General features: G+C 44.6%; 1 protein-coding gene across 1 annotated transcript; it reads right to left on the bottom strand.

The window, feature by feature from the left end:
• Positions 1-11332: 11332 nt before the first annotated feature.
• NDUFA6 (NADH:ubiquinone oxidoreductase subunit A6) lies at positions 11333-19267 on the bottom strand. Its single transcript, XM_078640527.1, has 3 exons — positions 19074-19267; positions 12928-13043; positions 11333-11527 (listed from the first exon to the last, which is right to left on the bottom strand). The coding sequence occupies exons 1-3, from the start codon at positions 19201-19203 to the stop codon at positions 11396-11398; spliced, it is 378 nt and encodes a 125-aa protein (XP_078496653.1). The 5' UTR covers positions 19204-19267; the 3' UTR covers positions 11333-11395.
• Between the last annotated feature and the right edge of the window lie 1399 nt (positions 19268-20666).

Below are 20666 nucleotides of genomic sequence, written 5' to 3'. Positions count from 1 at the left end.
TCGACAATTGGGGACTCAATCTCCCTTCTATGTCTGACGTGTACTAGATGTGTGTTTCTGTGATAATCAGATGGGGCTAGAAAAACTGGTGGCAGTAGGAAGGCAATGTAACATGTTCCATCCCAGTCGAGGGGCAGACGAACATATGCGGTCTGACCACAAACAAAATAAGAATGACGTGAAGCTTTGAAAATAGATTTCCCACTGTCACTATACTCGACAATAGTAGTACAATCACTATGTCCCACATGTGCGGAACCATTCTTTCTGACACATAATTCGCCTTTGACTGGTAGTACTGAAATAGCAGGTAAATCTGGAGTAGTATCAGACTGAACATTCAGGACCATAAAATTCGAAGAATAATTACCTAAATCATATACTTCATTTTCTAGATCTAACCCTGTTCTATGGGAGAGACCTTGCTTGTCTGGAAAACATGTTCTATTCAGAAGGGACATATCATTTGAGGATGACGTTAAAGTGGACCATGCTCCACATGAACCATTATGTGAAAACGGATAAGGAAAGAGTGGTAGAACTCCCTTCGGTGTCTGGAAAGGGGGGAGTCGACCACACACCCAACAATTAGTGGCATTGCTGGTCTGGTGTGAATAGTGTAACATTGTAATGAATGTATTATTTCTCATAGCAAGACGATAGGATAGCTCGTGAGGAGGCAGATCACTAAATGTGTGCTCTACTGTAGCATTAGAAAACTTGTAGATCTGGGTTTAATCCATCACCGTTCTTTAGCCCACTCTGCCACCCCAGTTCAGACATGGCCATATGCAAATCAGTCTGACCCTGTGCCTCATGGGAACAGTCCAGCCCGAACTGCCAAGCCATGCCTTCCCTGGACCGGAAACAAGCTACCGAGGACCTGTTTCTGGCATTTCAGCCGTCTTCAGCCCGGCTTGCTTGAATCCAGTGGCAAAGTGAGCAAGGGACTCACGTCTGAGCATACCCTGCCAACTTATGGCGAACAAAGAAAAACCAAAGGAAATGATGGACGGAGCGTTGACAATACAAGCACTCACCCCCAGTCAACTGATCTGGGTTTAATCCATCACTGTTCTTTAGCCCACTCTGCCACCCCAGCTCAGACGTGAGTCCCTTGCTCACTTTGCCACTGGATTCAAGCAAGCCGGGCTGAAGACGGCTGCAATGCCAGAAACTGGTCCTCGGAAGCTTGTTTCCGGTCCAGGGAAGGCATGGCTTGGCAGTTCGGGCAGGACTGTTCCCATGAGGCACAGGGTCAGACTGATTTGCATATAGCCATTTCTGAACTGGGGTGGCAGAGTGGGCTAAAGAACGGTGATGGATTAAACCCAGATATTTTGACTGGGTGTGAGTGTTTGATTGGTTCAGATGCTCCGTCCATTACCACCCCCTTTTGTACCGCTTTTGGCCACCATACGTGTGGCAGGCTATGCTCAGACGTGAGTCCCTTACTCACTTTGCCACTGGATTCAAGCAAGCCGGGCTGAAGACGGCTGCAATGCCAGAAACCGGTCCTCGGAAGCTTGTTTCCGGTCCAGGGAAGGCATGGCTTGGCAGTTCGGGCTGGACTGTTCCCATGAGGCACAGGGTCAGACTAATTTGCATATAGCCATGTCTGAACTGGGGTGGCAGAGTGGGCTAAAGAACGGTGATGGATTAAACCCAGATCTTTTGACTGGGTGTGAGTGTTTGATTGGTTCAGATGCTCCGTCCATTACCACCCCCTTTTGTACCGCTTTTGGTCGCCATAAGTGTGGCAGGGTATGCTCAGACGTGAGTCCCTTGCTCACTTTGCCACTGGATTCAAGCAAGCCGGGCTGAAGATGGCTGCAAAGCCAGAAACCGGTCCTCGGATGCTTGTTTCCGGTCCAGGGAAGGCATGGCGTGGCAGTTCGGGATGGACTGTTCCCATGAGGCACAGGGTCAGACTGATTTGCATATAGCCATGTCTGAACTGGGGTGGCAGAGTGGGCTAAAGAACGGTGATGGATTAAACCCAGATCTTTTGACTGGGTGTGAGTGTTTGTTTGGTTCAGATGCTCCGTCCATTACCACCCCCTTTTGTACCGTTGTCGCACTTTAAGGCAGTCTGGAACTACACCGTTTTTCATGGAGCGGTTTATGATCATGCCCCAAAGCGGTGCTAGGGAGCGCTTCAGCTTTTGGTCAGTTGGGGGGGAATGGGGTCTAGGACATGAGATGAGGGTTTGGAGGTGGAGATAAGATTGATTATCTCAGTTTCCTGAATGGGGCGGAAGCTTAGCCAGGGTTTGGTAGAGGGACAAGGGGCTATATCATTCGCCCTAGACATGCTGCTCTTTGTAGGGAGGGTATTGTTGGAGTCCAGTGAGAGTTCGATCTTGGTGATCTTGTCATTAAAGAAGTTGGCGAAGTTGTCGCAGAGTTCTTTGGACGTCTGTATTGAAAATGTAGCGGGCTTGGAGGTTTGTTACCAGATGATGTTGTAGAGCTCTCTGGGTCCATTTTTTGCGCTGTCCAGTGTGGAGCGGAAAAACATGGATTTTTTGTTCTTAATGTGATTGTTGTACTTCCTACGAACTGTTTTGAGTTGTTCGCGGAGGGTAATAGTAGGGTTATTCCTCCAGCATCTTTCTGTAGCTCCTAGTTGTCTCCTTTCTGAGTTGATGTCAGTGTTGAACCATGAACTGAACGGAATGGCTCTGCTTTTTTATTAGCTTTGGAGGGGCTAGTTGGTTAAGCATAGCCACCAAATTTGAGTTGTAGAGCAAGGCGAGTTTGGATGTGGTGAGGTGGTCATTGGCGCTGGGAAGGAGTGAGCTTATGCTTTCTTCTATGGCTACCATGGGAATCTGGGTGAGGTTTCTAGCCCATTGGGGGGGGGGGGTCTTGCACGGGTGGTTGTGAAAGCATTTTTTGGTTGATGTGAAATAAAATCATGTGATGGTCCGACCAGTCCACAGGGAGTATGTGGTCGATCGGAATTGCGTTTTGTTGAGCGATAATGTCAACCAAGGTTGCTCCTTTATTGTGCTTTTCCTCCGAGCGGTGTTGGGATAAGTTGTTGTCATGGAGAAGATTGGATAACGTTTGAATTAACGGGTTGTTCGCTTCATTCCACCGAAGGTTTAGGTCACCAAGAATTAGGTTGTTAGCATCCCCGAGTGCGCAGTGAACAATCAGCTCAGACAAATGCTCCCCGAATGCGGAGGTGTTGCCTGATGGGTGATAGAGAAGGTGGCAGAGTTTTGCTCCATCGTCCTTAGTCTTTATATTGGCGGGAAGACATTCAAAGGTGTTGTACTTGCAAGAGTTCATTTCCACAATGGCGATGTTGTCCTTATGGACGATAGCCACACCTCCCCCCGTTGGTCTTTTCTGTCTTTGTTAATAATGGAAAAGCCTTGGGGCACAAGCATATCTAAGCATGGTGAGGAGAGCTCATTGAGCCAAATCTCCGTGATGAACGCAATGTCTATGTCCTGCAAGAGGATGGCTTCTGCTAGTTCAGTTGCATGCATAGAGGCAGATCTGCAGTTAATGAGCATGCAGTTGGTGGAAAGCTCTTTTTCGCTGGGGTTCTTTCCCAGGGGGGCCCTAGGAAAGGTGGTGAGGAAGGCCGGGGGGTCTAGGGGATTTCGAGGGAGGATGATCTCTTCTGAAACCCGTGATCATTTGGATCTTGGAGAGTCAATAGGAGGGGAGTCGTATGTTGAGGCTAGATCGGCCGCTTCTTCGAGAGACATTGCGGCTTTGGTTCTTGTGGGTCTTGATGTCAGGGTCAGTATTTATGCGTCTCTGTAACCTGGGCGCAGGGGCTTTGGTTCCTAAGGGTTTCTGCAACGGGGTCTCAGCGCCCGTTCTTGAGGATCTCTGTATCGGGGACGCTAAGGGCCCGTTAGGGCGCTTAGGGTGGTCGGAGCCAGATAGAGTAGGCTCCCTGGGAGGGTATTGCGGAGGCTTTCGGGCATTGTCATGGTTGGTAAGGATTTCGTTCACACCCAGGATATATAATCTAGCTGGCTTTCTAGTAAAGCGACACGCTGCTCCATGATGTTGTGGGCAGAGGTGAGGGAATCTCTGGAAGAGTCGCCCTGTGAGGTGTAGGTCGTGACTAAGTTTTGTTGCCTATTACTACTTGTGTAGACCATGATGCCTCCTTTTGGGACTCTGGGTGGGGGTTGCATTGAGTCATGTTGTGGTTTCGTCTTACTGAGGTCTGCTCGAGTGCTAGTTTGGTTAATGAACGGAGTTAGCAGGGCAGGGTCATGGTGTTGAGGTGGGTGGTTCATAGGAGGAAGTTGAGTTTGGCGTTCCTCTGGGAGTTGGAGATCACGATTCATAGGGGCGAAGGAGTGGAAAGTGACTTGTGTTGTGACCAAGTTATGTTGCCTAGTACTACTTGTGTAGACCATGTTGCCTCCTTTTGGGACCCTGGGTGGGGGGGTGCATCGAGTCATGTCGTGGTTTCGTCGTACTGAGGTCTGCTCGAGTGCTAGTGTGGATAATTGTCGGAGTCGGCAGGGCAGGGTCATGGTGCTGAGGTGGGCAGATCATAGGAGGAAGTTGAGTTTAGAGTTCCTCTGTGAGTTGGAGGTCACGATTCAAGGGGGAGAAGGAGTGGGAAGTGACTTGTGGGTGGCGGGAGGTGGTGGCATAGGGCGAGGTGGTGATTGCTTGCTTCCCCTGGTGTGGCAGGTTAACTGGGGGTGACAACTGGGTCAGGAAGGGGCTAGGCAGGTGGAGGAGAGCTGTTCGGAGTGTGAGGGAGTCGAAGGCCTCTAGGTTCTCATTGTTTGCCTGTATCAGGACTGTGCCTTTAGTGTAGATGGTCACAGATGTGTTCCAACCCTTTGACGAGCGATTAGGGAGCGTGGTTGTTAGTTTCCAGCTAAGCGAAGTAGTTGTGGTTTTAGAGATGTAAAGTGGCGTTCCGAAAGTAGTGTTCCAGTTATCTGGTCTTTCAGTGTGGAAGATGAAATCCATCTTAATCTGCCCTTTGGGGGAGCAGTCGTATGTGTCCGCGAATATTGTTTCTTGGTGCAGTCTAACCAGTCTAAGTTTCATCTCGCTTTAAGAGAGAGGTTGAGGGTGAAGCTAATAGCAAAGGGTTCGCGCTGTGAGGTTTCAAGTGGGTTGCTATGGGTTGGTTGGAGGGAATTGGCGTGCCCAGTGACATTGTAGGGTTTCTAAGAGGGGGGACCGTGCATCTGAAAGGGTGTCTAGAACGTTAGGTGTGTTTGGACAGATCGGCTAGGGGTAAGTTAAAAATTGTCGCCTTAAGTTGGATCAGGGAGGTAGGGTTAACAGATGTGCGGCGCCTTGTTTTCCTGAAAATTCTGATCAGGGGGTATTGCCTTCACGGAGCCACCATCTTGGGGTCAGGCATCCAAGTCTGTTTTGGACTGGTCTGATCCTCCTTAGTGGGTGTTGCTGCATGGGACGTTCGCGATGTGACTTTATTTTCAAGTTGAGGATGCACATCAGCGGGGATGCGTCAGTATCTTGTGCAGTATCTTGGTCTGGGTGCACGCTTTGTGACGCCTAGGGCGACCATCTTGAAAATGGACAAAGCGCTAGGAGCACTGGAGTATGAGAGGTCCGAGAGGAGACCCACTTCATTAGGGTGGACCGTTAGGTTGGGTATATTTGTTTTCATAGAGTGGTCTTGTCTTTAGAGGCAGATTGATCCCAGTAGGACTGAGTCAGAGCCAGAATCGAACATCTTGGGCCAGGTATTGTCCTCTTTCCAACCATCGCCGAGTCAAGCAAATCTGGCTGCTGCGTGGTGGCAAGACTCCTCTTCGCTGTTAGCAAAAGGCCGTTGGCCTCCTGCTAGTTGATGGCCCTTGAAGAGGTTAGGAGTATTTGTTATGGGGGAGTGATCCTGTCATTAGATGCAGAAGAATCTCTGTGGGACCGAGTCAGTGCCAGAATCAGTCTTCTTGGGCTAGGCCTTGTCCCCTTGCCGACCATCACTGAGTCAGGCAAGTCCGGCTGCTGTGTGTTGGCAAGATTCCTCTTCGCTGTGATCAAAGGCCGTTGGATTTCTGCTAATTGATGGCCCTTGAAGCGGTTAGGTGCATTTGTTGGAAGGGAAGATCATACATTAATGGGCCGGCCCAGCGAGAGGCTGGGAATAACACCTACGCCCCCCCCCTTGGTAAAAGGGAGGTAACAGAGGTCCATCTGCCTCCAGAAAGGCGGCTCAGGCCCTGCTGGGCTTCTGAACAGTACAGACAGCCCAAATCGGCCGCCACACTGTCCCCAAAAAAATGGTCCACAGCTGCAACTCAGATACCGGCCCATCGCTCAAGTGCGTACCTTACCAATCCGACCCCGGGTATGCTGGGGGCTCATATGACTTTGCCAATATTATAAATGAATACTTGAAGCTGCAAGGCAGCTTATTCTAATTCAGTTAGGAAGGTGTAGTGAGCAATGCTGTTTTCACTAACTTATTTTTAATTGCTGGTGTTTATATTATTAGAACGATAGTTCTTGCACAATTGGTAGAAGAAAAGCACTTAAATTCTAAAGCGTTATAAAATATCTATTCTTGTGTGTGTACTGTTTTTGAGGACGGCGGTCATGGCCACGCTACACCACCTACAGAGGCAAGAGATGGACTTCAAGCACTATTACTTTACAAAAGCACAGCCGGAAAGGTGAAAGACACCTCCCAGTTTTACTAGTCTCTGAAAAGATCATATGTACTTTTCGGGCTTTGGAAATCTACCAGGCATGACACCTAAATTACTGTGGTATTGCCAAACTATACTACGACATATAACTGGCATTGTAGCTGTGCTTTCTTAGCCCCAGCCATTCCTCCCGCATTACATTTCAACAAGCTATCACTATACCTGGAAACTGAGGTAGAGGTATAAAAGCTGCAGGTTAGATACAAAATCCTTAAAGTCTGTGGAAATAGCAAAATGTCCAAAATCTGCAGAGAACCAAAAACTCTGCAGGGAGCCAAGATGTCTGTGCTTTTCCCAGAGCTGTCTGCTGTTGGTTTGGAATGCCCCTAGTTTATGACATGGAGGGTACAGAGGACGGCTTTGTGGCAAAGGAACAATGGGGAATGTGTCATTATGCACATGGTGTTACTCAATGGTTGCTCAGCACTGCAAACAGCAAAAAGGATGATCCAGTGAGTAATCGGATAGGCTGTACAATGCTAGCGGGCATAAGAACCATATCTCTGCATGTTAAGCAAGGGAGGGGCATGGTCGATGTGGAATTAGGTGGACTGGGAGAAAACAACGTGGAAAGGATCCACCAGGTTGCATTATTATTGGACTGCTGTTGGAGTCAAGGTACGTCAGAGTATTTGAGAAATCTCACAAGGCTGGGTACTTGCCAAGGGCTAACATTTTAAATGCCAGGAGGAAAGGAGGCTCCCTTTTCCTGTAAGGCCATACAGCAGCCTGTAGTCGACAACCATTAGCAAGCTTTGACTACATCTTGGCCAATTAGCTCTACAGTCTTCATTGAGCCATTCTCTACATTTGCTAGAGGGAAACAGGAGACTCTCTCACTCTGGAGAAACAGTAGAGAGAGGAGGGGGCATCTGCTCTCACTGCTGGAACCACAACTCGTCAGCACCTATAATGGGCAGCTTCAGCTCGCCACTACACCCAAGGAAATTCTAGCCCAGCCAGGATTACATCAGCTGGGGCAGGAAATTCCCCCCCCACTATTCTGGTCTGTAACAAGGTTAAAGTAGACTGTAGGGCTCTGGGTAGTGCGAGGTCCAATGCCTACCACACTTTTACTGGATCAGGACCACTTCTTTTCAAGAGAATCCCGGCTGAGCGCTGTGGGTACCAAGATAATGCACACAAAAGTATGTTAGTAGGCTGGCCCCACCAATCCTGAACACCAGTCTTTCACTAGTGAATAAATAAAAGTTTCATTTTTGGCTAGTCTCCTCCTTGGTTGGGAGAAAATGTGCAAGATTTCAGTTCTCCTAAGCAGCTGTATTCACTGCTCTTGCAGGACTGCTGATTTCCAAGCTGATCCTAACGAGATGTAGATTCGCTTTGCAAATTAAGTAGTGGGCCGGAAGGATGGGTCATTCATTTAACAATATTTTTGCATTAATCCAAGCTCTGCTCCTATAATATAATAATTATTGGAAATTACCTTCTTTTGCCAAGACTGTTTTTGTGCATGTACAACTCTGTGCACGTTACGCCTGTTAACCATTGGTAAAGTGCTTTGCTCCACCTTTAAACATAATGAAATTAGCATACCCTCGATTGCATATTTAGGTTACCTATAAGTCTCTACTAAACGGACCCAAGGTGTACCTAGGGCCTGTAAATAAATGTCGAAAGTGACTTGCAGCAGCCACTATGCTATCCAGTTTGATGACCATGTGAACAGGACTACAGGTCTGCCACCAGTAGCCTGGCTGTGCAGGTTTTATTGCAAATACGACCTGTCAAAATAACTCCTTTTGACAGGCGACACCTTTCATTTAAATATTTATATTTCACCCCTAAGTAGTCCTTATTGCCCACAGGGCAGATGTATGGTATTTAAAAGTAGGACATGTAAAAAAAAAAAAGTCTCCTCATGGCGACTAACACCTCAAAGTTATTCACACTAGGAAGGCTGGATGTTCCATTGGAAAACACTGGGATGCAATACTAATAATAGCTAGGACTACATAGAAAAATACATTAAACAAGAAATAATTAAACAACTCTTTTTAATAGTTATTAAAAATTCAATTCAATGGTTAAGTCAGATTTTACTAAATAGTACAGAAAAGTGGCTTTTAGAAAGTTACCTTCTACCTGAAGTCCCTGGAAGCTAAATCTGCATATTGCTCTCACACTACGAGCAGGCAGTAATTAGCATTTAAGTAGGCGTGGATTAGTTGTGTACTTGCTCCCAGTAGCAAGCACCGGGCTGACCTGGATGAGCAGAGATGACCCACCTGACTCTGATGGAATTTGCAGGGGTGGCTGGGAGGATCTCTTTTGGCATTAAAGTGTATATTCTTGATTGAACGTCAGATCCAGCTTGACAAGTCTGCTGCAGTTTTTCATATGACACTTGCGGTGCACTTCAGAGATCTCCCCTATCACAGGCAAGTGTTATCTGATACTTGGGCTGTGACATTCTTGTACCCTCTCACCCCGAGCTAGTCACACCTGATCGCAGCGGGCCTCTTTCTGACATGGAGATTTATTTTTTATTATTTTGCATGTTAACTTGATCACGGGTTTAGTACTGCATAAATAGTTTACATATTCTCCTAAATTAAGTCTGTCTGCTCTGTGCCATAACTAACAGGGCTTGAGCTCTGGTTAATGTAGTGACTCCAGGGTCCACTCTAACGAGGATTGTGATTATTACTTGTAGTGGGTATTTAACCCCACCTCAACTGATAAAAACTATTTCATACAATAATGCTTTCTGCATTTTTTAATTCTGTACAGTGCACTGCACACTCATTAACTCTTTTTACTAGGGAAAATAGAACAAATATACTCCTATGGCTTATAAGTGTTTCATTTGGTTCCGAATTCAAAATGTACCTAGCCCTGCGAGGATGAAAACAAGAATTTATGTTAATGGCACCCACATTTAGTTGCAGACAAGACATTTCTTAACTTCAGACACTCAATAAGAGTAAAGGGAACTAACCCACTATTAGGACATAGCTGTCAAGTAACCTTGACCCAAGACTTGACTCAGCCTAAAAGTGGCCTCCTTAAGTCACACATCAAAAAAGAAGTACAGATAAATGTAGCCCTCAGAAAGGTTCAATTCACATAAAATTCCAACATGTGTTCCTTCTGGAGGACCAATGTCTGGCTTCTGTAATTATTGCTACAGTTTAATTGGGGAAGGAGGAGGCAATGGTAAGCGTTGCCCCAGTGTACAGCATCTAACATTGTACCCCAAACATATGACATGACTTTTTGCAGTTAATTACAATATAGGAACCTACCTGAGAATTATTTGCCTGAGATAGAGTACTTAAGATACTCTGAAGTATCGTCCCATTAGTTCACCTGAGAACAGCCAGTGATAATTAAAATATATCAACACTCCCTCAACTATACTACCTTTACCTTAATTTGTCAACGTAGCATATCTTCTATGATCACTACAACCAAAGAAACCTGCCTCCCTCCCACCTGCATTCACAGGCGTTTCAAATACCCCAACAAAACAAATGACTACAAGTTAGGATTCTTCGAGCATTCATCCATTCAAAACCTACAGGGCATCTTTACAACTAACTCATGTGGTTATGAGGAAAACCGGTTTAAAGAAACCCCTTTAAGGAGAACTTTCTTTAGAGAAACTGATATGTAAGTAGAATATTATCTTCACTCTCTCTAATCATATTTCTATCCAAACACCAGGTTTAAATAAACCGCCAATCCTTATACTAACTCATGAAAATCTCTTTAACTATACAATAACCCCATACCTTAAACGATTATAAAAATCACAATCTATCAGGTGATCCTACCCTTCTGTTAAGCCAGAGCCTAACCCTTTCACCCTCCCTACAGCAAAGTCTGCTCCAACCAAGATTCTTAACATCTCCCCAATTTAAACGAGTTACCAGTATCCATGTTGTCCTTTTAAGACACTCATCTTTTTCCCAAATGGCAATAATGAATGGAAAAGGCACTTCAATCTTTATAACTTCTCTTATTGTTGGTTAGAATTGAAATTCAATAGCGCTACTTTTTCACCATAAAGTTTGCATTGTTTGGGATGTAAACATTTAAAATACTTCATAACCACATACCGGTTCCTTGGCCATGCCACAGATCAAAACAGAGGGAGGCAAGCACTCTTCACTGCACCACCAGGCTACGTATCAGTTCTCTATGATTATCTACACCCAGATGAACCACCTCACAGTTAAAAAAAAAATTTTTTTTTTTTTAAATGTCCGTGTTTTCTGCCCTCTCACTCCATTTTAGAAATGCATTGCAGCATTTCAGTTGGCAGATTATCACTACTTATTCAAAGAGATGGTATTTTCCAGAAAGCATTTCTACGTTCAGTGGAAGAATCTAATGAGGCCCACCTGCTCCTCAATGTACACTACTTACCACCACTAACACTGTCTAAGATGCACAAGGCACCCTCTTTGCACCCAATCGTGGGCTGCAGAAATTGGATCACCCCTGTCCTGTGTGGTCTACATCACGTGGAAAAATTGTGACCGATTCCAAAACAGAATAATCCTGGTTGATGCTTATGGCACAAGGACGGTGGAGATTAGCAGTACTTCCACTTTGAGCTTCCCAAAGACATGAAACGTGGCGTACTCGTGGGGAAATAAAATATGTGGAAAGCAGTGTCCAATCAACAAAGAGCTTTATTCATTCTGAGCAGAGCTGTACAGGCAGGCAAGAGGCAGGGTTCACAGGTTATGTCCGGCATAGAATCGTGAAAGGAAGTCCCGAGGACGCGGCGTCTCCGTCTCATGGAAATAGCGCATGATGTGAGTACGCTGCTTCCATACATGGATAGTCTCCTCCAGCTCCATCTTTCCCTAAGAAAAGCGAAAGACAGGTCCGTGAGTCCAGAAAACAATGAAAAGAGCAAGAGGAGGTGTCGAAAAATAAGAGATAGAAAAATAGGATAAGAATTGTTTAGTCAGAAAAGAAAGTAACAAGATAGGATCAGAGGGGAAGAAACAACATGGGGTGAAAACTTAAAAGACGAGAAATGGACAGAAAATAATAGAGCAACAGTGGAAGGAAGGGTGCCAAGTGGTGGGGGGAGAAGTAGGCGAGAGAAAAAGGATCTGCGGGAGAGTGACAAGGGGCAAAGTGAAAAGACAGACATACTAAGGAGACAGATGAGAAAGTAGAGAGAAAACACAAGACCGGTACCCCAGAGAGAGAGGCTACAAGGGATTTATGTTCAAATTATTACAAAAGTACCCTGCCAGTTTGCACAAGGTCAAACATTGTATCCACATTTCCAAGCATATCCAACTCTAAACCAGACAGCAGCTAATTTTCACAATCTGATCTGAGATCTGAGTCTGCTAAATTGATCGGCACATCTTCAAATTATGAAATCAACTACATAGATTGACAGGGAGCTGCAAAGGAAAATCTCACAGCAGCAAAGTTAGCCAACATATTTAGGCCCTTCCTCACTGGACTATGGCAGATTGTGGAGCAACATTGGCCAGCAATACAGGTGATCATGTTTTAAACCCAGCAGTAAGATCCATGGGTTCACCTATAGAGCCCAAAATCTAATTACTCAAAAAATACCAATAGCGTAAAGCCAACTGTATTCACCACAGAAACAAATCACCAGTATAACCTATGTATGTACAGACAATTGTCTCATGAAGTGTACTCAGTAAAACGATGAGACATGTTCATGGGCTTATCCTGCAGTTTCAGCTCCTGAAAGGTTATCAAAGGCCGTTCTTGCCCATAAAAAAAGAGGAAGATAATCTAAGTTGGCCAAAGAAGCCTTTAACAGCCAAGCCACAGGATGGAGGTTTTTTCCCCAGAGCTGGCACAAGGAAATCAGAAGGGCAAAAAGGTGCCTTCTTGGGTGTAGGGTCACCTACAATAGTGAACATGCAGGACAGAGAAAAGAATTGTTCTAACAAACTGGACTCCAATCAGAGACATTTCCATACATTCACCAAGTAGAGATGGCCTTAAGACAGGCTTCAGTGGGGTGGTCTGCAGAACCTCAAGAATACTCCTGCTACATAACCACAAGGAACACCAATTATTCATATAGAGTTAATGAAAAATAAGAACAAGCATAGTGATTCTCTGTCACCCGTAGTCCTCAGCATATCAAGATGCTTGAAAAGCACAGACCTCTGAAGTAGAACCCACCCACAATTACTCGTCTTGAACCCCGGCCATTTTCAGCCACCACAGCATCATGTGCACCACAGTTGTCTCTTATTACCTTGATCACCAGCATGTCAATGGCACGGGGATCTGTGACGTGGCTGTTCTTGCGGAACATCTCGCGCACCTTGTCACGGCCCTGTCGCACTGTAATGTCTAGCTGGAACACGTGCACTGTAGAGAGAAGAGAGAAAAAGAATAGTTGTCATCCTAAATTCCAGCACTACCCCTAGAGCAATTTTTAGCCCTGCCAGGTGAATGGATACAATTGCAAAAGCGGTCGCTAGAAGTATATGCACACTCCTCAACAATCACAATGTTTTAAGGAATGCTGATACCCCCCGCCTCCCAAATAATCATGCTGTTGTTCAGAAGTGAACGAGCAATACACAGGCCTTTACATTTTCTTTTTATCTTGTCACATTTGCTGTGCTTTCAAAGACAGAGCACTGTCTTTCAGGGAGCTTGGTGTTTACTTTTCTTTCTCTGACTGCAAAGTGAAAGGATTTATGCAACAATCTTGCTGAGCGCTGGGAATGTTGAAAGGAAATGCTATAGGCAGTTATTTTTTCCTAGCACTCAACAAAAGGTGAATGCACTGTACAAATATTTCATAATTAGGAAAACACAAATGAAGCATATTTTTTGAATAATTCTGAAGTGAGGTGGAAATAATAATTTTATGAGAATCAAAACAAATCAATAAATTGGGCGAAGCCGATTTCCACATGTCGTTTGTGCGCTGTATAGTTTTATCACTGAAACTATGTGCAAATGTAATGGTCATTTCAACTGAAAATGTGTTGGCATAGTGTGGTAACGCACTCCACTCTACGCCACGTCATTTTACTCCAGTCTATGCCACTTCCTGATACTCCACTCACTTTTTCCCCCATGCCAAACAGCAGCCACACTCCTGTACAACATGGCTAAAACAGTCGTAAAGCCAATAGCTCTGGCATAGGTGAGACCTATTGGAATTGCCAATGTTTGTCCACTTTGAAATGGATATTTATTGTGAGAACAGATGTTATCTGCTTTTATAGTGACAACAGAGAAAGTACATTTGGAAGCTGGTTACTTCTAAGACCTAGTCACAATTGCTTTATGCGATAAGATATTTTGCCAAATGTCATTTTGTTTTCTTTTCACGCATGAGGAAATTAACTGATTTGATCAGAATCACAGAGGTGTTGTACCAAGACTATTGGCTCTGCTATTGGCTTTTTGTCATGCCGTACTGCATGGGCAGTGCAGACCGTGGCAATTATTTGTGTAGCCATGCTGTATATCAGCATGGCTAAAAATAAAAATAAAAAATATATTTAAAGAGAAGAGGAAGACTATGATGCCGTACAGCATGGCTACAAACTACAAAACATTGGCTTTGCCAGTGATTGTTTTAGCTTTCCTCCAGCACACCGGAAATTGTTACATTTCTCACTTTTTGAGGACCGCTCCAAAAACATCAGCTTACATAAAACTTTTCCAAAGCCAGGCTTTTCAACTTACAAAATGACTAGCAAGGTAGATCGTTGATTCTCCATTGGTAAAACTGCTTCAAAATGGGCATGAGGACATGTGAATCGGGGTACATATTAGTGCCCGGGACACTGACAGGAAAAGTATATACTGGTTATGGCTTTAAGCGGGCTCCATCCTGGTCCCAGCCCTCTTCAGTGGCCATACTCTAGATATCCCAGAGTTTTTTTTGTAAAAACCTCATAGGTTACCACGAACGCTGCACAATAAGCCATCTGTTAGCTTCTATGTTGATAATCTTACTATTAATGATCAAACTCTCATTCGCATTTAGCGTCTTTGAAACTAGATGGTTGTATAAATTGAATGGAATTACTAGATGATGAACACATCGAAAACAGAAAACATGATCACTGGAAAGCCAGGTATTTCCTTAAGGTGGTATGTGTAGAGTTAGAAAGACTGAAAGGGTAACAAAATACTCAAGTGGATTTAACGTTCATTTCTTCTTTGTGCTGTGGACATTACATGTCTGGGAAACCTTAGAATAAGAGTCTCAAAAAGTCAAAGAGCTAGTCAGATAACTCATGGAGAGGTCAGGATTAACTGCAGAATAAGTGGCCTCAGTTAACAACAAGCATTAGCAAAGCCAATAGGTTGAGTCTATGCAAAAACTATTGGCTGTCGTGTTCGTGTCATAGGGATTTCTTTCTTTACTTTAAGTTATACTGCACAGCAGCTCAACTGCTACGCAATATGTAAACAAAAAAAAAACACAAAAAAAAAAGAAGAAGATTTCAACAGAATACGCATAGGCGAAACCTGCTAGCTTTGCCATGCACATTAACGGAACATGGGATTTTTTTTATTTGATCCTGCAACTTGTTCCCTCACTTGAACCCTACAATTATGTACGGCAGTAGTACACATGCATGCTTAATTAAGTGTCCTGATGATGATCCACGCATTGTTCACATGGATCGAAACGCTGTCGACACCATAAAACACCTTATACATTACCTGAAATACTATCATTGTCTATGTAAAGGTGTTCCTTGCGATTTGTTTATTCCATTGAAAATCTTTTCTGTAACAAAACGTGAGCGTTGCCTGAGCCCCCTTAAGGTTTCCTAATGGTTTGTTTCTCTAGTAGGATTCAGGCTTGTGTCCCACTCTCTGTATTTTCGTGTGTACACATTTCAAAGAAGTGCTAAATATTAAATATTAGACGTCTGTCCGGCTGGACACGTTTAACCAATATAGTACTGATTGGGTCTATATTCACTTATGTACATATATCCCCATTTCCCTAGGGACCACTGTAGTTTAACCCCTTTAGAGCTTGTAAATAAACCTCCCCAGTGCTGCGCTGTCCATTGGAACTAGTGCTGAATGGACGTCCAACGGTCGTGCGCAGCACTGGGGAGGTAGTGGCCGTGACGACCGTTGGCCGACGGCAGCAATTAAGGGGTTAAAACAACAGAAACATAAACAACAGCCTAATGCTCTTAATGTAACTTTATTTGGCACGCAGGACCCTCCTACATTGATAAACCCCCCATACAAGGTGCCCTACACTGTCAACAACAACCAGCCTCATTACTGTTCATGCTCAAAACGTGTTCTAGTATCACATGCCTGAGTGTAAGTTGTGAACGCAACATCTGCTGCAGACAGGTCACTCACTGAAAGGCGATACAGAAAAGGGGGTGGTGATGAACAGAGTGTCTGAATTAAGCAGACCACTCTTACCCAGTCCAAAGATCAGGGCTTGATCCATCACCGTTATTTATCTCACTGCCCCATCCCAGCTCAGAACCTGGCTATATGCAAATTAGTCTGTCCCTGGCCCAGTGCATCATGGGAACAGGGCAGACCAAACTACCAAGCCAATTCTTTCTGAATCATTTTGTCCACCATAAGCGTGGAAGGGTATACTCAGATGTGAGTCCCTTGCTCATTGCACCATCAGGATTTAAGCAAGCCGGGCCGAAGACGCCTGAAATGGCAGAAACCGGTCCCCGGAAGCTTGTTTCCTTCCCAGTACAAGAATTGGCTTGGTAGTTTGGTTTGCCCTGTTCCCATCATGCACTGGGACAGGAACAGACTAATTTGCATATAGCCAAGTTCTGAGCTGGGATGGTGCAGTGAGCTAAAAAACGGTGATGGATCAAGCCCTGATCTTTGGACTGGGTAAGAGTGGTCTGCTTAATTCAGGCACTCTGTTCATCACCACCCCCTTTTCTGAATCATTTTGTCCACCATAAGCGTGGAAGTGTATACTCAGATGTGAGTCCCTTGCTCATTGCACCATCAGGATTCAAGCAAGCCGGGCCGAAGACGCCTGAAATGGCAGAAACCGGTCCCCGGAAGCTTGTTTCCTTCCCAGTACAAGAATTGGCTTGGTAGTTTGGTTTGCCCTGTTCCCATCATGCACTGGGACAGGAACAGACTAATTTGCATATAGCCAAGTTCTGAGCTGGGATGGTGCAGTGAGCTAAAAAACGGTGATGGATCAAGCCCTGATCTTTGGACTGGGTAAGAGTGGTCTGCTTAATTCAGGCACTCTGTTCATCACCACCCCCTTTTCTGACTCACTGAAAGGCATCACGAATGGCAAAGTTTAGAGTTGGGGCGCATACGGGTGCTGACAGACCATGTGACCTTGAGAGAAGGCCACAGCTGTGGGCAAGGAGGCAACATTACTGATTACAGCAGTGACATGAGCAGCTGTATACAGACTTGGGTAGCTTGGAGAGTGGCCTGTTCTCTGAATAACACAGACTCCAATGTCAAATAGGGTGTTATTTTATGCACATGACAAAAGCATTGATAAAGCCAACTGAAGCTTGCCTTCATTAATAGTTTGGTGGTAAAGAAATGTACTCCAACAGGTTATGAACAGGGAACTTAGTCTGGATAGTTTGCGCTCTGATATATGCACAAATGTAAATAAGCACTAACAAGGACACCAGGTCTGGAAAGAACAATGTGCAAAGAGCGCTGGGGTGAAGAGAAGACAGCCTACAGATGCACTTGCATGGAGCTCAAATAATTTAAACAAGCATTTGCAATGCAATCGGTCTCGCCTTTGGGACCTTATATGTATTTAGCTACGCAGCACATTAGCCTGGGTGCTGAAACATACTCTGTTCTTTAACATGGAGGGAAAGTAAGCCCAAAACTGCGTGACACACCAAGTATGGGAACACATGGAGAGAAATATTGCCTTTCAGCGGGAAATGGTATAGTCCAAAGCTCTGGTTTTGATATAAAAGCAGGGCCTTCGGTGGTCATATCACTGAAAAACAAGATTTGGAAAAAATATTATTGTTTATGGAAGACAATTTCATTGGAATGGAATCTAGAGAATGCTGAAGTGATTTTGGTATTTTACTGACCTCTGCTGGTCGTTTTCTATCAAAACAGTTAAATAGAGGCAGTTTAACAAAAGAAAAGTCCCTGAGCAGAAGCAGACAAGTCCTAGGGCTAATCTCCAGAGGACACAAAGTACATACACATATAAGTATATATACTAAAGTATATACAAGAGGGCTCAACCTAAAAATTACCTTCAGGGTGTGCAAGCAGTGGAAGGAAACTGGCCACTATCTAGAGACCGAAAGCTGTATTTGGTCCAAGCCCCACACCGGGCAAGGACAACAAAGCAAGAGCAGAAGTGCAAGTGGCCAACAGGTAAATGACGTGCTGGGCAACGAGAACCATGTAAATTACAGCAATGTTGAACTAAACCAATAGTAAGCAAAGGGGTAGGTTTTAAGCCCCCTTTTAAGAGCAGGCACAGCATAAGTGACGGGCAGGCGAAACCTAAAACCACATCTCCAGAAACCGATAGTAGCAGAAGGAAGAAATCTGTCCACTGTGGCCAAAAGACAGCCTTGAACTGCAAGGCACATCAATTCAAAATATGCAGGGTTTTTGGCAACCACATCAGAGGGTTCCATACTGCACCAAATCACACTGGCAAAAACAACGTATTTCAATTTCATTTCTCTACTAGCTCAGTGGACTCATGGTAAGAGGCAGCTTTTTAAAAATCTTTTGTTTAAGTCTAAGTTTCCTGTGGTGATCCCTAATCTTATCTAACGCCGGGTCTTCTTCCCAAGAACTCTTCGACGTATATGAAGTTACATTTTAACTGAGTGAAGTTCGAGCTATATATGGTGCGAGGCAAAACATACCCAAGATAAATGTTTTCGAATTATTTTTTAGATTACAGAGAGAGAGCCTCTTTTTTGGTATTGTTCTTTGCGCAAGAAACTGCAATTCCTTTGGAGAAACAATACCTGGTTATAAAAAAAATGTGAGGTAATGCTGTCGATTCTGAAGGGGAATAGAGGTTGTAGAACAATGCATTCAAATTATTGCCTGCAAGTCTTTGTGCACCCCTTAAAAATAAGTGTTTCCTTTACATTCAGTGCTGCTTCTTGGATTAAACTAAATATGGGATTCCTTTTTAAATTGTAGTCATATTTTAACAAAAATGACTGAAGGGTTTATAATTACTGAAGTGCACACAACAGCAAAATAAATTACCATGTAGAACATGTTTTAGCGATTCCCAATTAGAACCTAGTCCCCTGATCTGCCTCCACTAGGTGTAACGCAAAGCAATACTCTCATCCATATGACGTCAGGAGCCGGTGTTGATCTGCCTAAGCGCCTCCACCTCGGTCATGCAGAGGTCACGCCCCCTCTCACCAGTATTGGGCACTTCTCGATACCAGGCCCGATACAGCTCCCGCACGCGGCGCTTGGCCTCGCCTAGGTCTCGACTAAAAAGAGGCTTCACCACTGCCCGCGCCGTTCCAGAGGTCACCGGAGCCGCCATCTCCAAGCTACCGGGTACCCGCTTCTCCACCAATCTGCACCTCCCAGCCCACCGCCAATCAGAGGACTTCTTCCTCTTGTCCGCTTTCTATGGCGCCTACAATGATTCTCAACCAATCAACACCTTCGTCGTAGAACTGCTTTGCAGTTCATTCCGAGACTTCTCACGAATCAGAGACCTAGTCTGTCTCATGTATCCAATCAGCGTTACCTCAAATGAATCCCTGGCCAATTATAATTTCGGAACCAGAAGTACTGAATTTCTAGGCATGTAATTTGGACCCATTTGTTTGTGGGCGGACTAGTGCTGTGTGATTGAATGTTGTGTCAGTCAAGTAATCATAGACCACTTATCAGACTTAAAGGAGCGAAGGCGAAGTTTGACAACTTAGAGCTGACATGTTTAATCCTTTTTGAGACGGAACTGAGGACGACATGCTTCTGAGAGAGAAGCTTCACAACACAAGGCATTTACAAAGAAGCAGAGTCAGGAAAATGAGCAAAATAGGGATTTATTAAACTTGAGGTGTTGAAGCGCTAGTGCTAGGTGTAAGTATTTCCGTTAGTCATGCATTGAACCACACATTTAGCGATTGCTAGACGTACACCTCAGATTGTTGGTGATTGCGCCGCTTGAATGAGCTGAGACTCGTCAGGGGTAGTAAGCGCTATATAAATGCAATTACAATACAATATATATGTCTAGGTGGGTTGCCCTACTGACCCCACAATACCTGGGCATAATACAAGTAAACAAAGACCTGGTATGTTGTGTGAAAGGATCGCACATTAGGCTCTTTGCAGCAGCGGACATTCTGCCGGAGTCCGGCCGAATTTGACACATGTGCAGATCGGACAGCCCCCGGCCGTCCTCCGTACACGCCCTGGTCGTCCGTCGCATGGAAAAGGTTAATTATTAACACAATGAATACCTAAATTAGTCACTGCTGTATCTGTCCGATTTCAAAATACATAGCTTATTTCATTGGTTAGCTGAGTTACAATCTTTACTCTTGGCAAAAGTAGACAAGCATTGGCTTAGCCAATAGGTCTCGCTTTTGGGACCATATAAGTATTTAGTTATACAGCACAATACCCTTGGTGCAGCAACATCAACTGTTGCATGGCTAAACACTTATAATGTCCCAAAAGCAAGACCTATTGGCTATGCCAATGCTTGTTCTATATCTGTGCGCACAATAGCACTCACCCCATGATATGCACATACTAACACCCATCTGAACACACCAGAGACACGCCCAACACCATCTGTGCAGCAGCAAACCGCGAAACACCCACAATAATAATGTTCTATAATGTCGGACCATTTATCCTCCAAATCATGTATCTTGTCTCAATCAATCTCATTTTGGTAAAGTGTCCTGATATGATCCCAAGCTCTGTATGAATGAACTAAAATAGAAAATAAAGGAAAGCAAGCGTTGCAAAACAAGCCATGAATTC

This window comes from Lissotriton helveticus, chromosome 1_1 (genome assembly GCF_964261635.1).
Source record: "Lissotriton helveticus chromosome 1_1, aLisHel1.1, whole genome shotgun sequence".
Lineage (NCBI taxonomy): Eukaryota > Metazoa > Chordata > Amphibia > Caudata > Salamandridae > Lissotriton > Lissotriton helveticus.
The sequence above is the reverse complement of the archived record's forward strand: the minus strand, read 5'-3'. Positions and strand labels throughout refer to the sequence as shown.

Coding starts and splice junctions, on each gene's coding strand:
- NDUFA6 (XM_078640527.1), bottom strand. CDS start 19,203: ATGGCGGCTCCGGTGACCTCTGGAACGGCGCGGGCAGTGGTGAAGCCT. Junction 13,044..19,073: donor TCGAGAAGTGCCCAATACTG/GTGAGAGGGGGC, acceptor TTCTCTCTACAG/TGCACGTGTTCCAGCTAGAC. Junction 11,528..12,927: donor TTGACATGCTGGTGATCAAG/GTAATAAGAGAC, acceptor CGCTTTTCTTAG/GGAAAGATGGAGCTGGAGGA.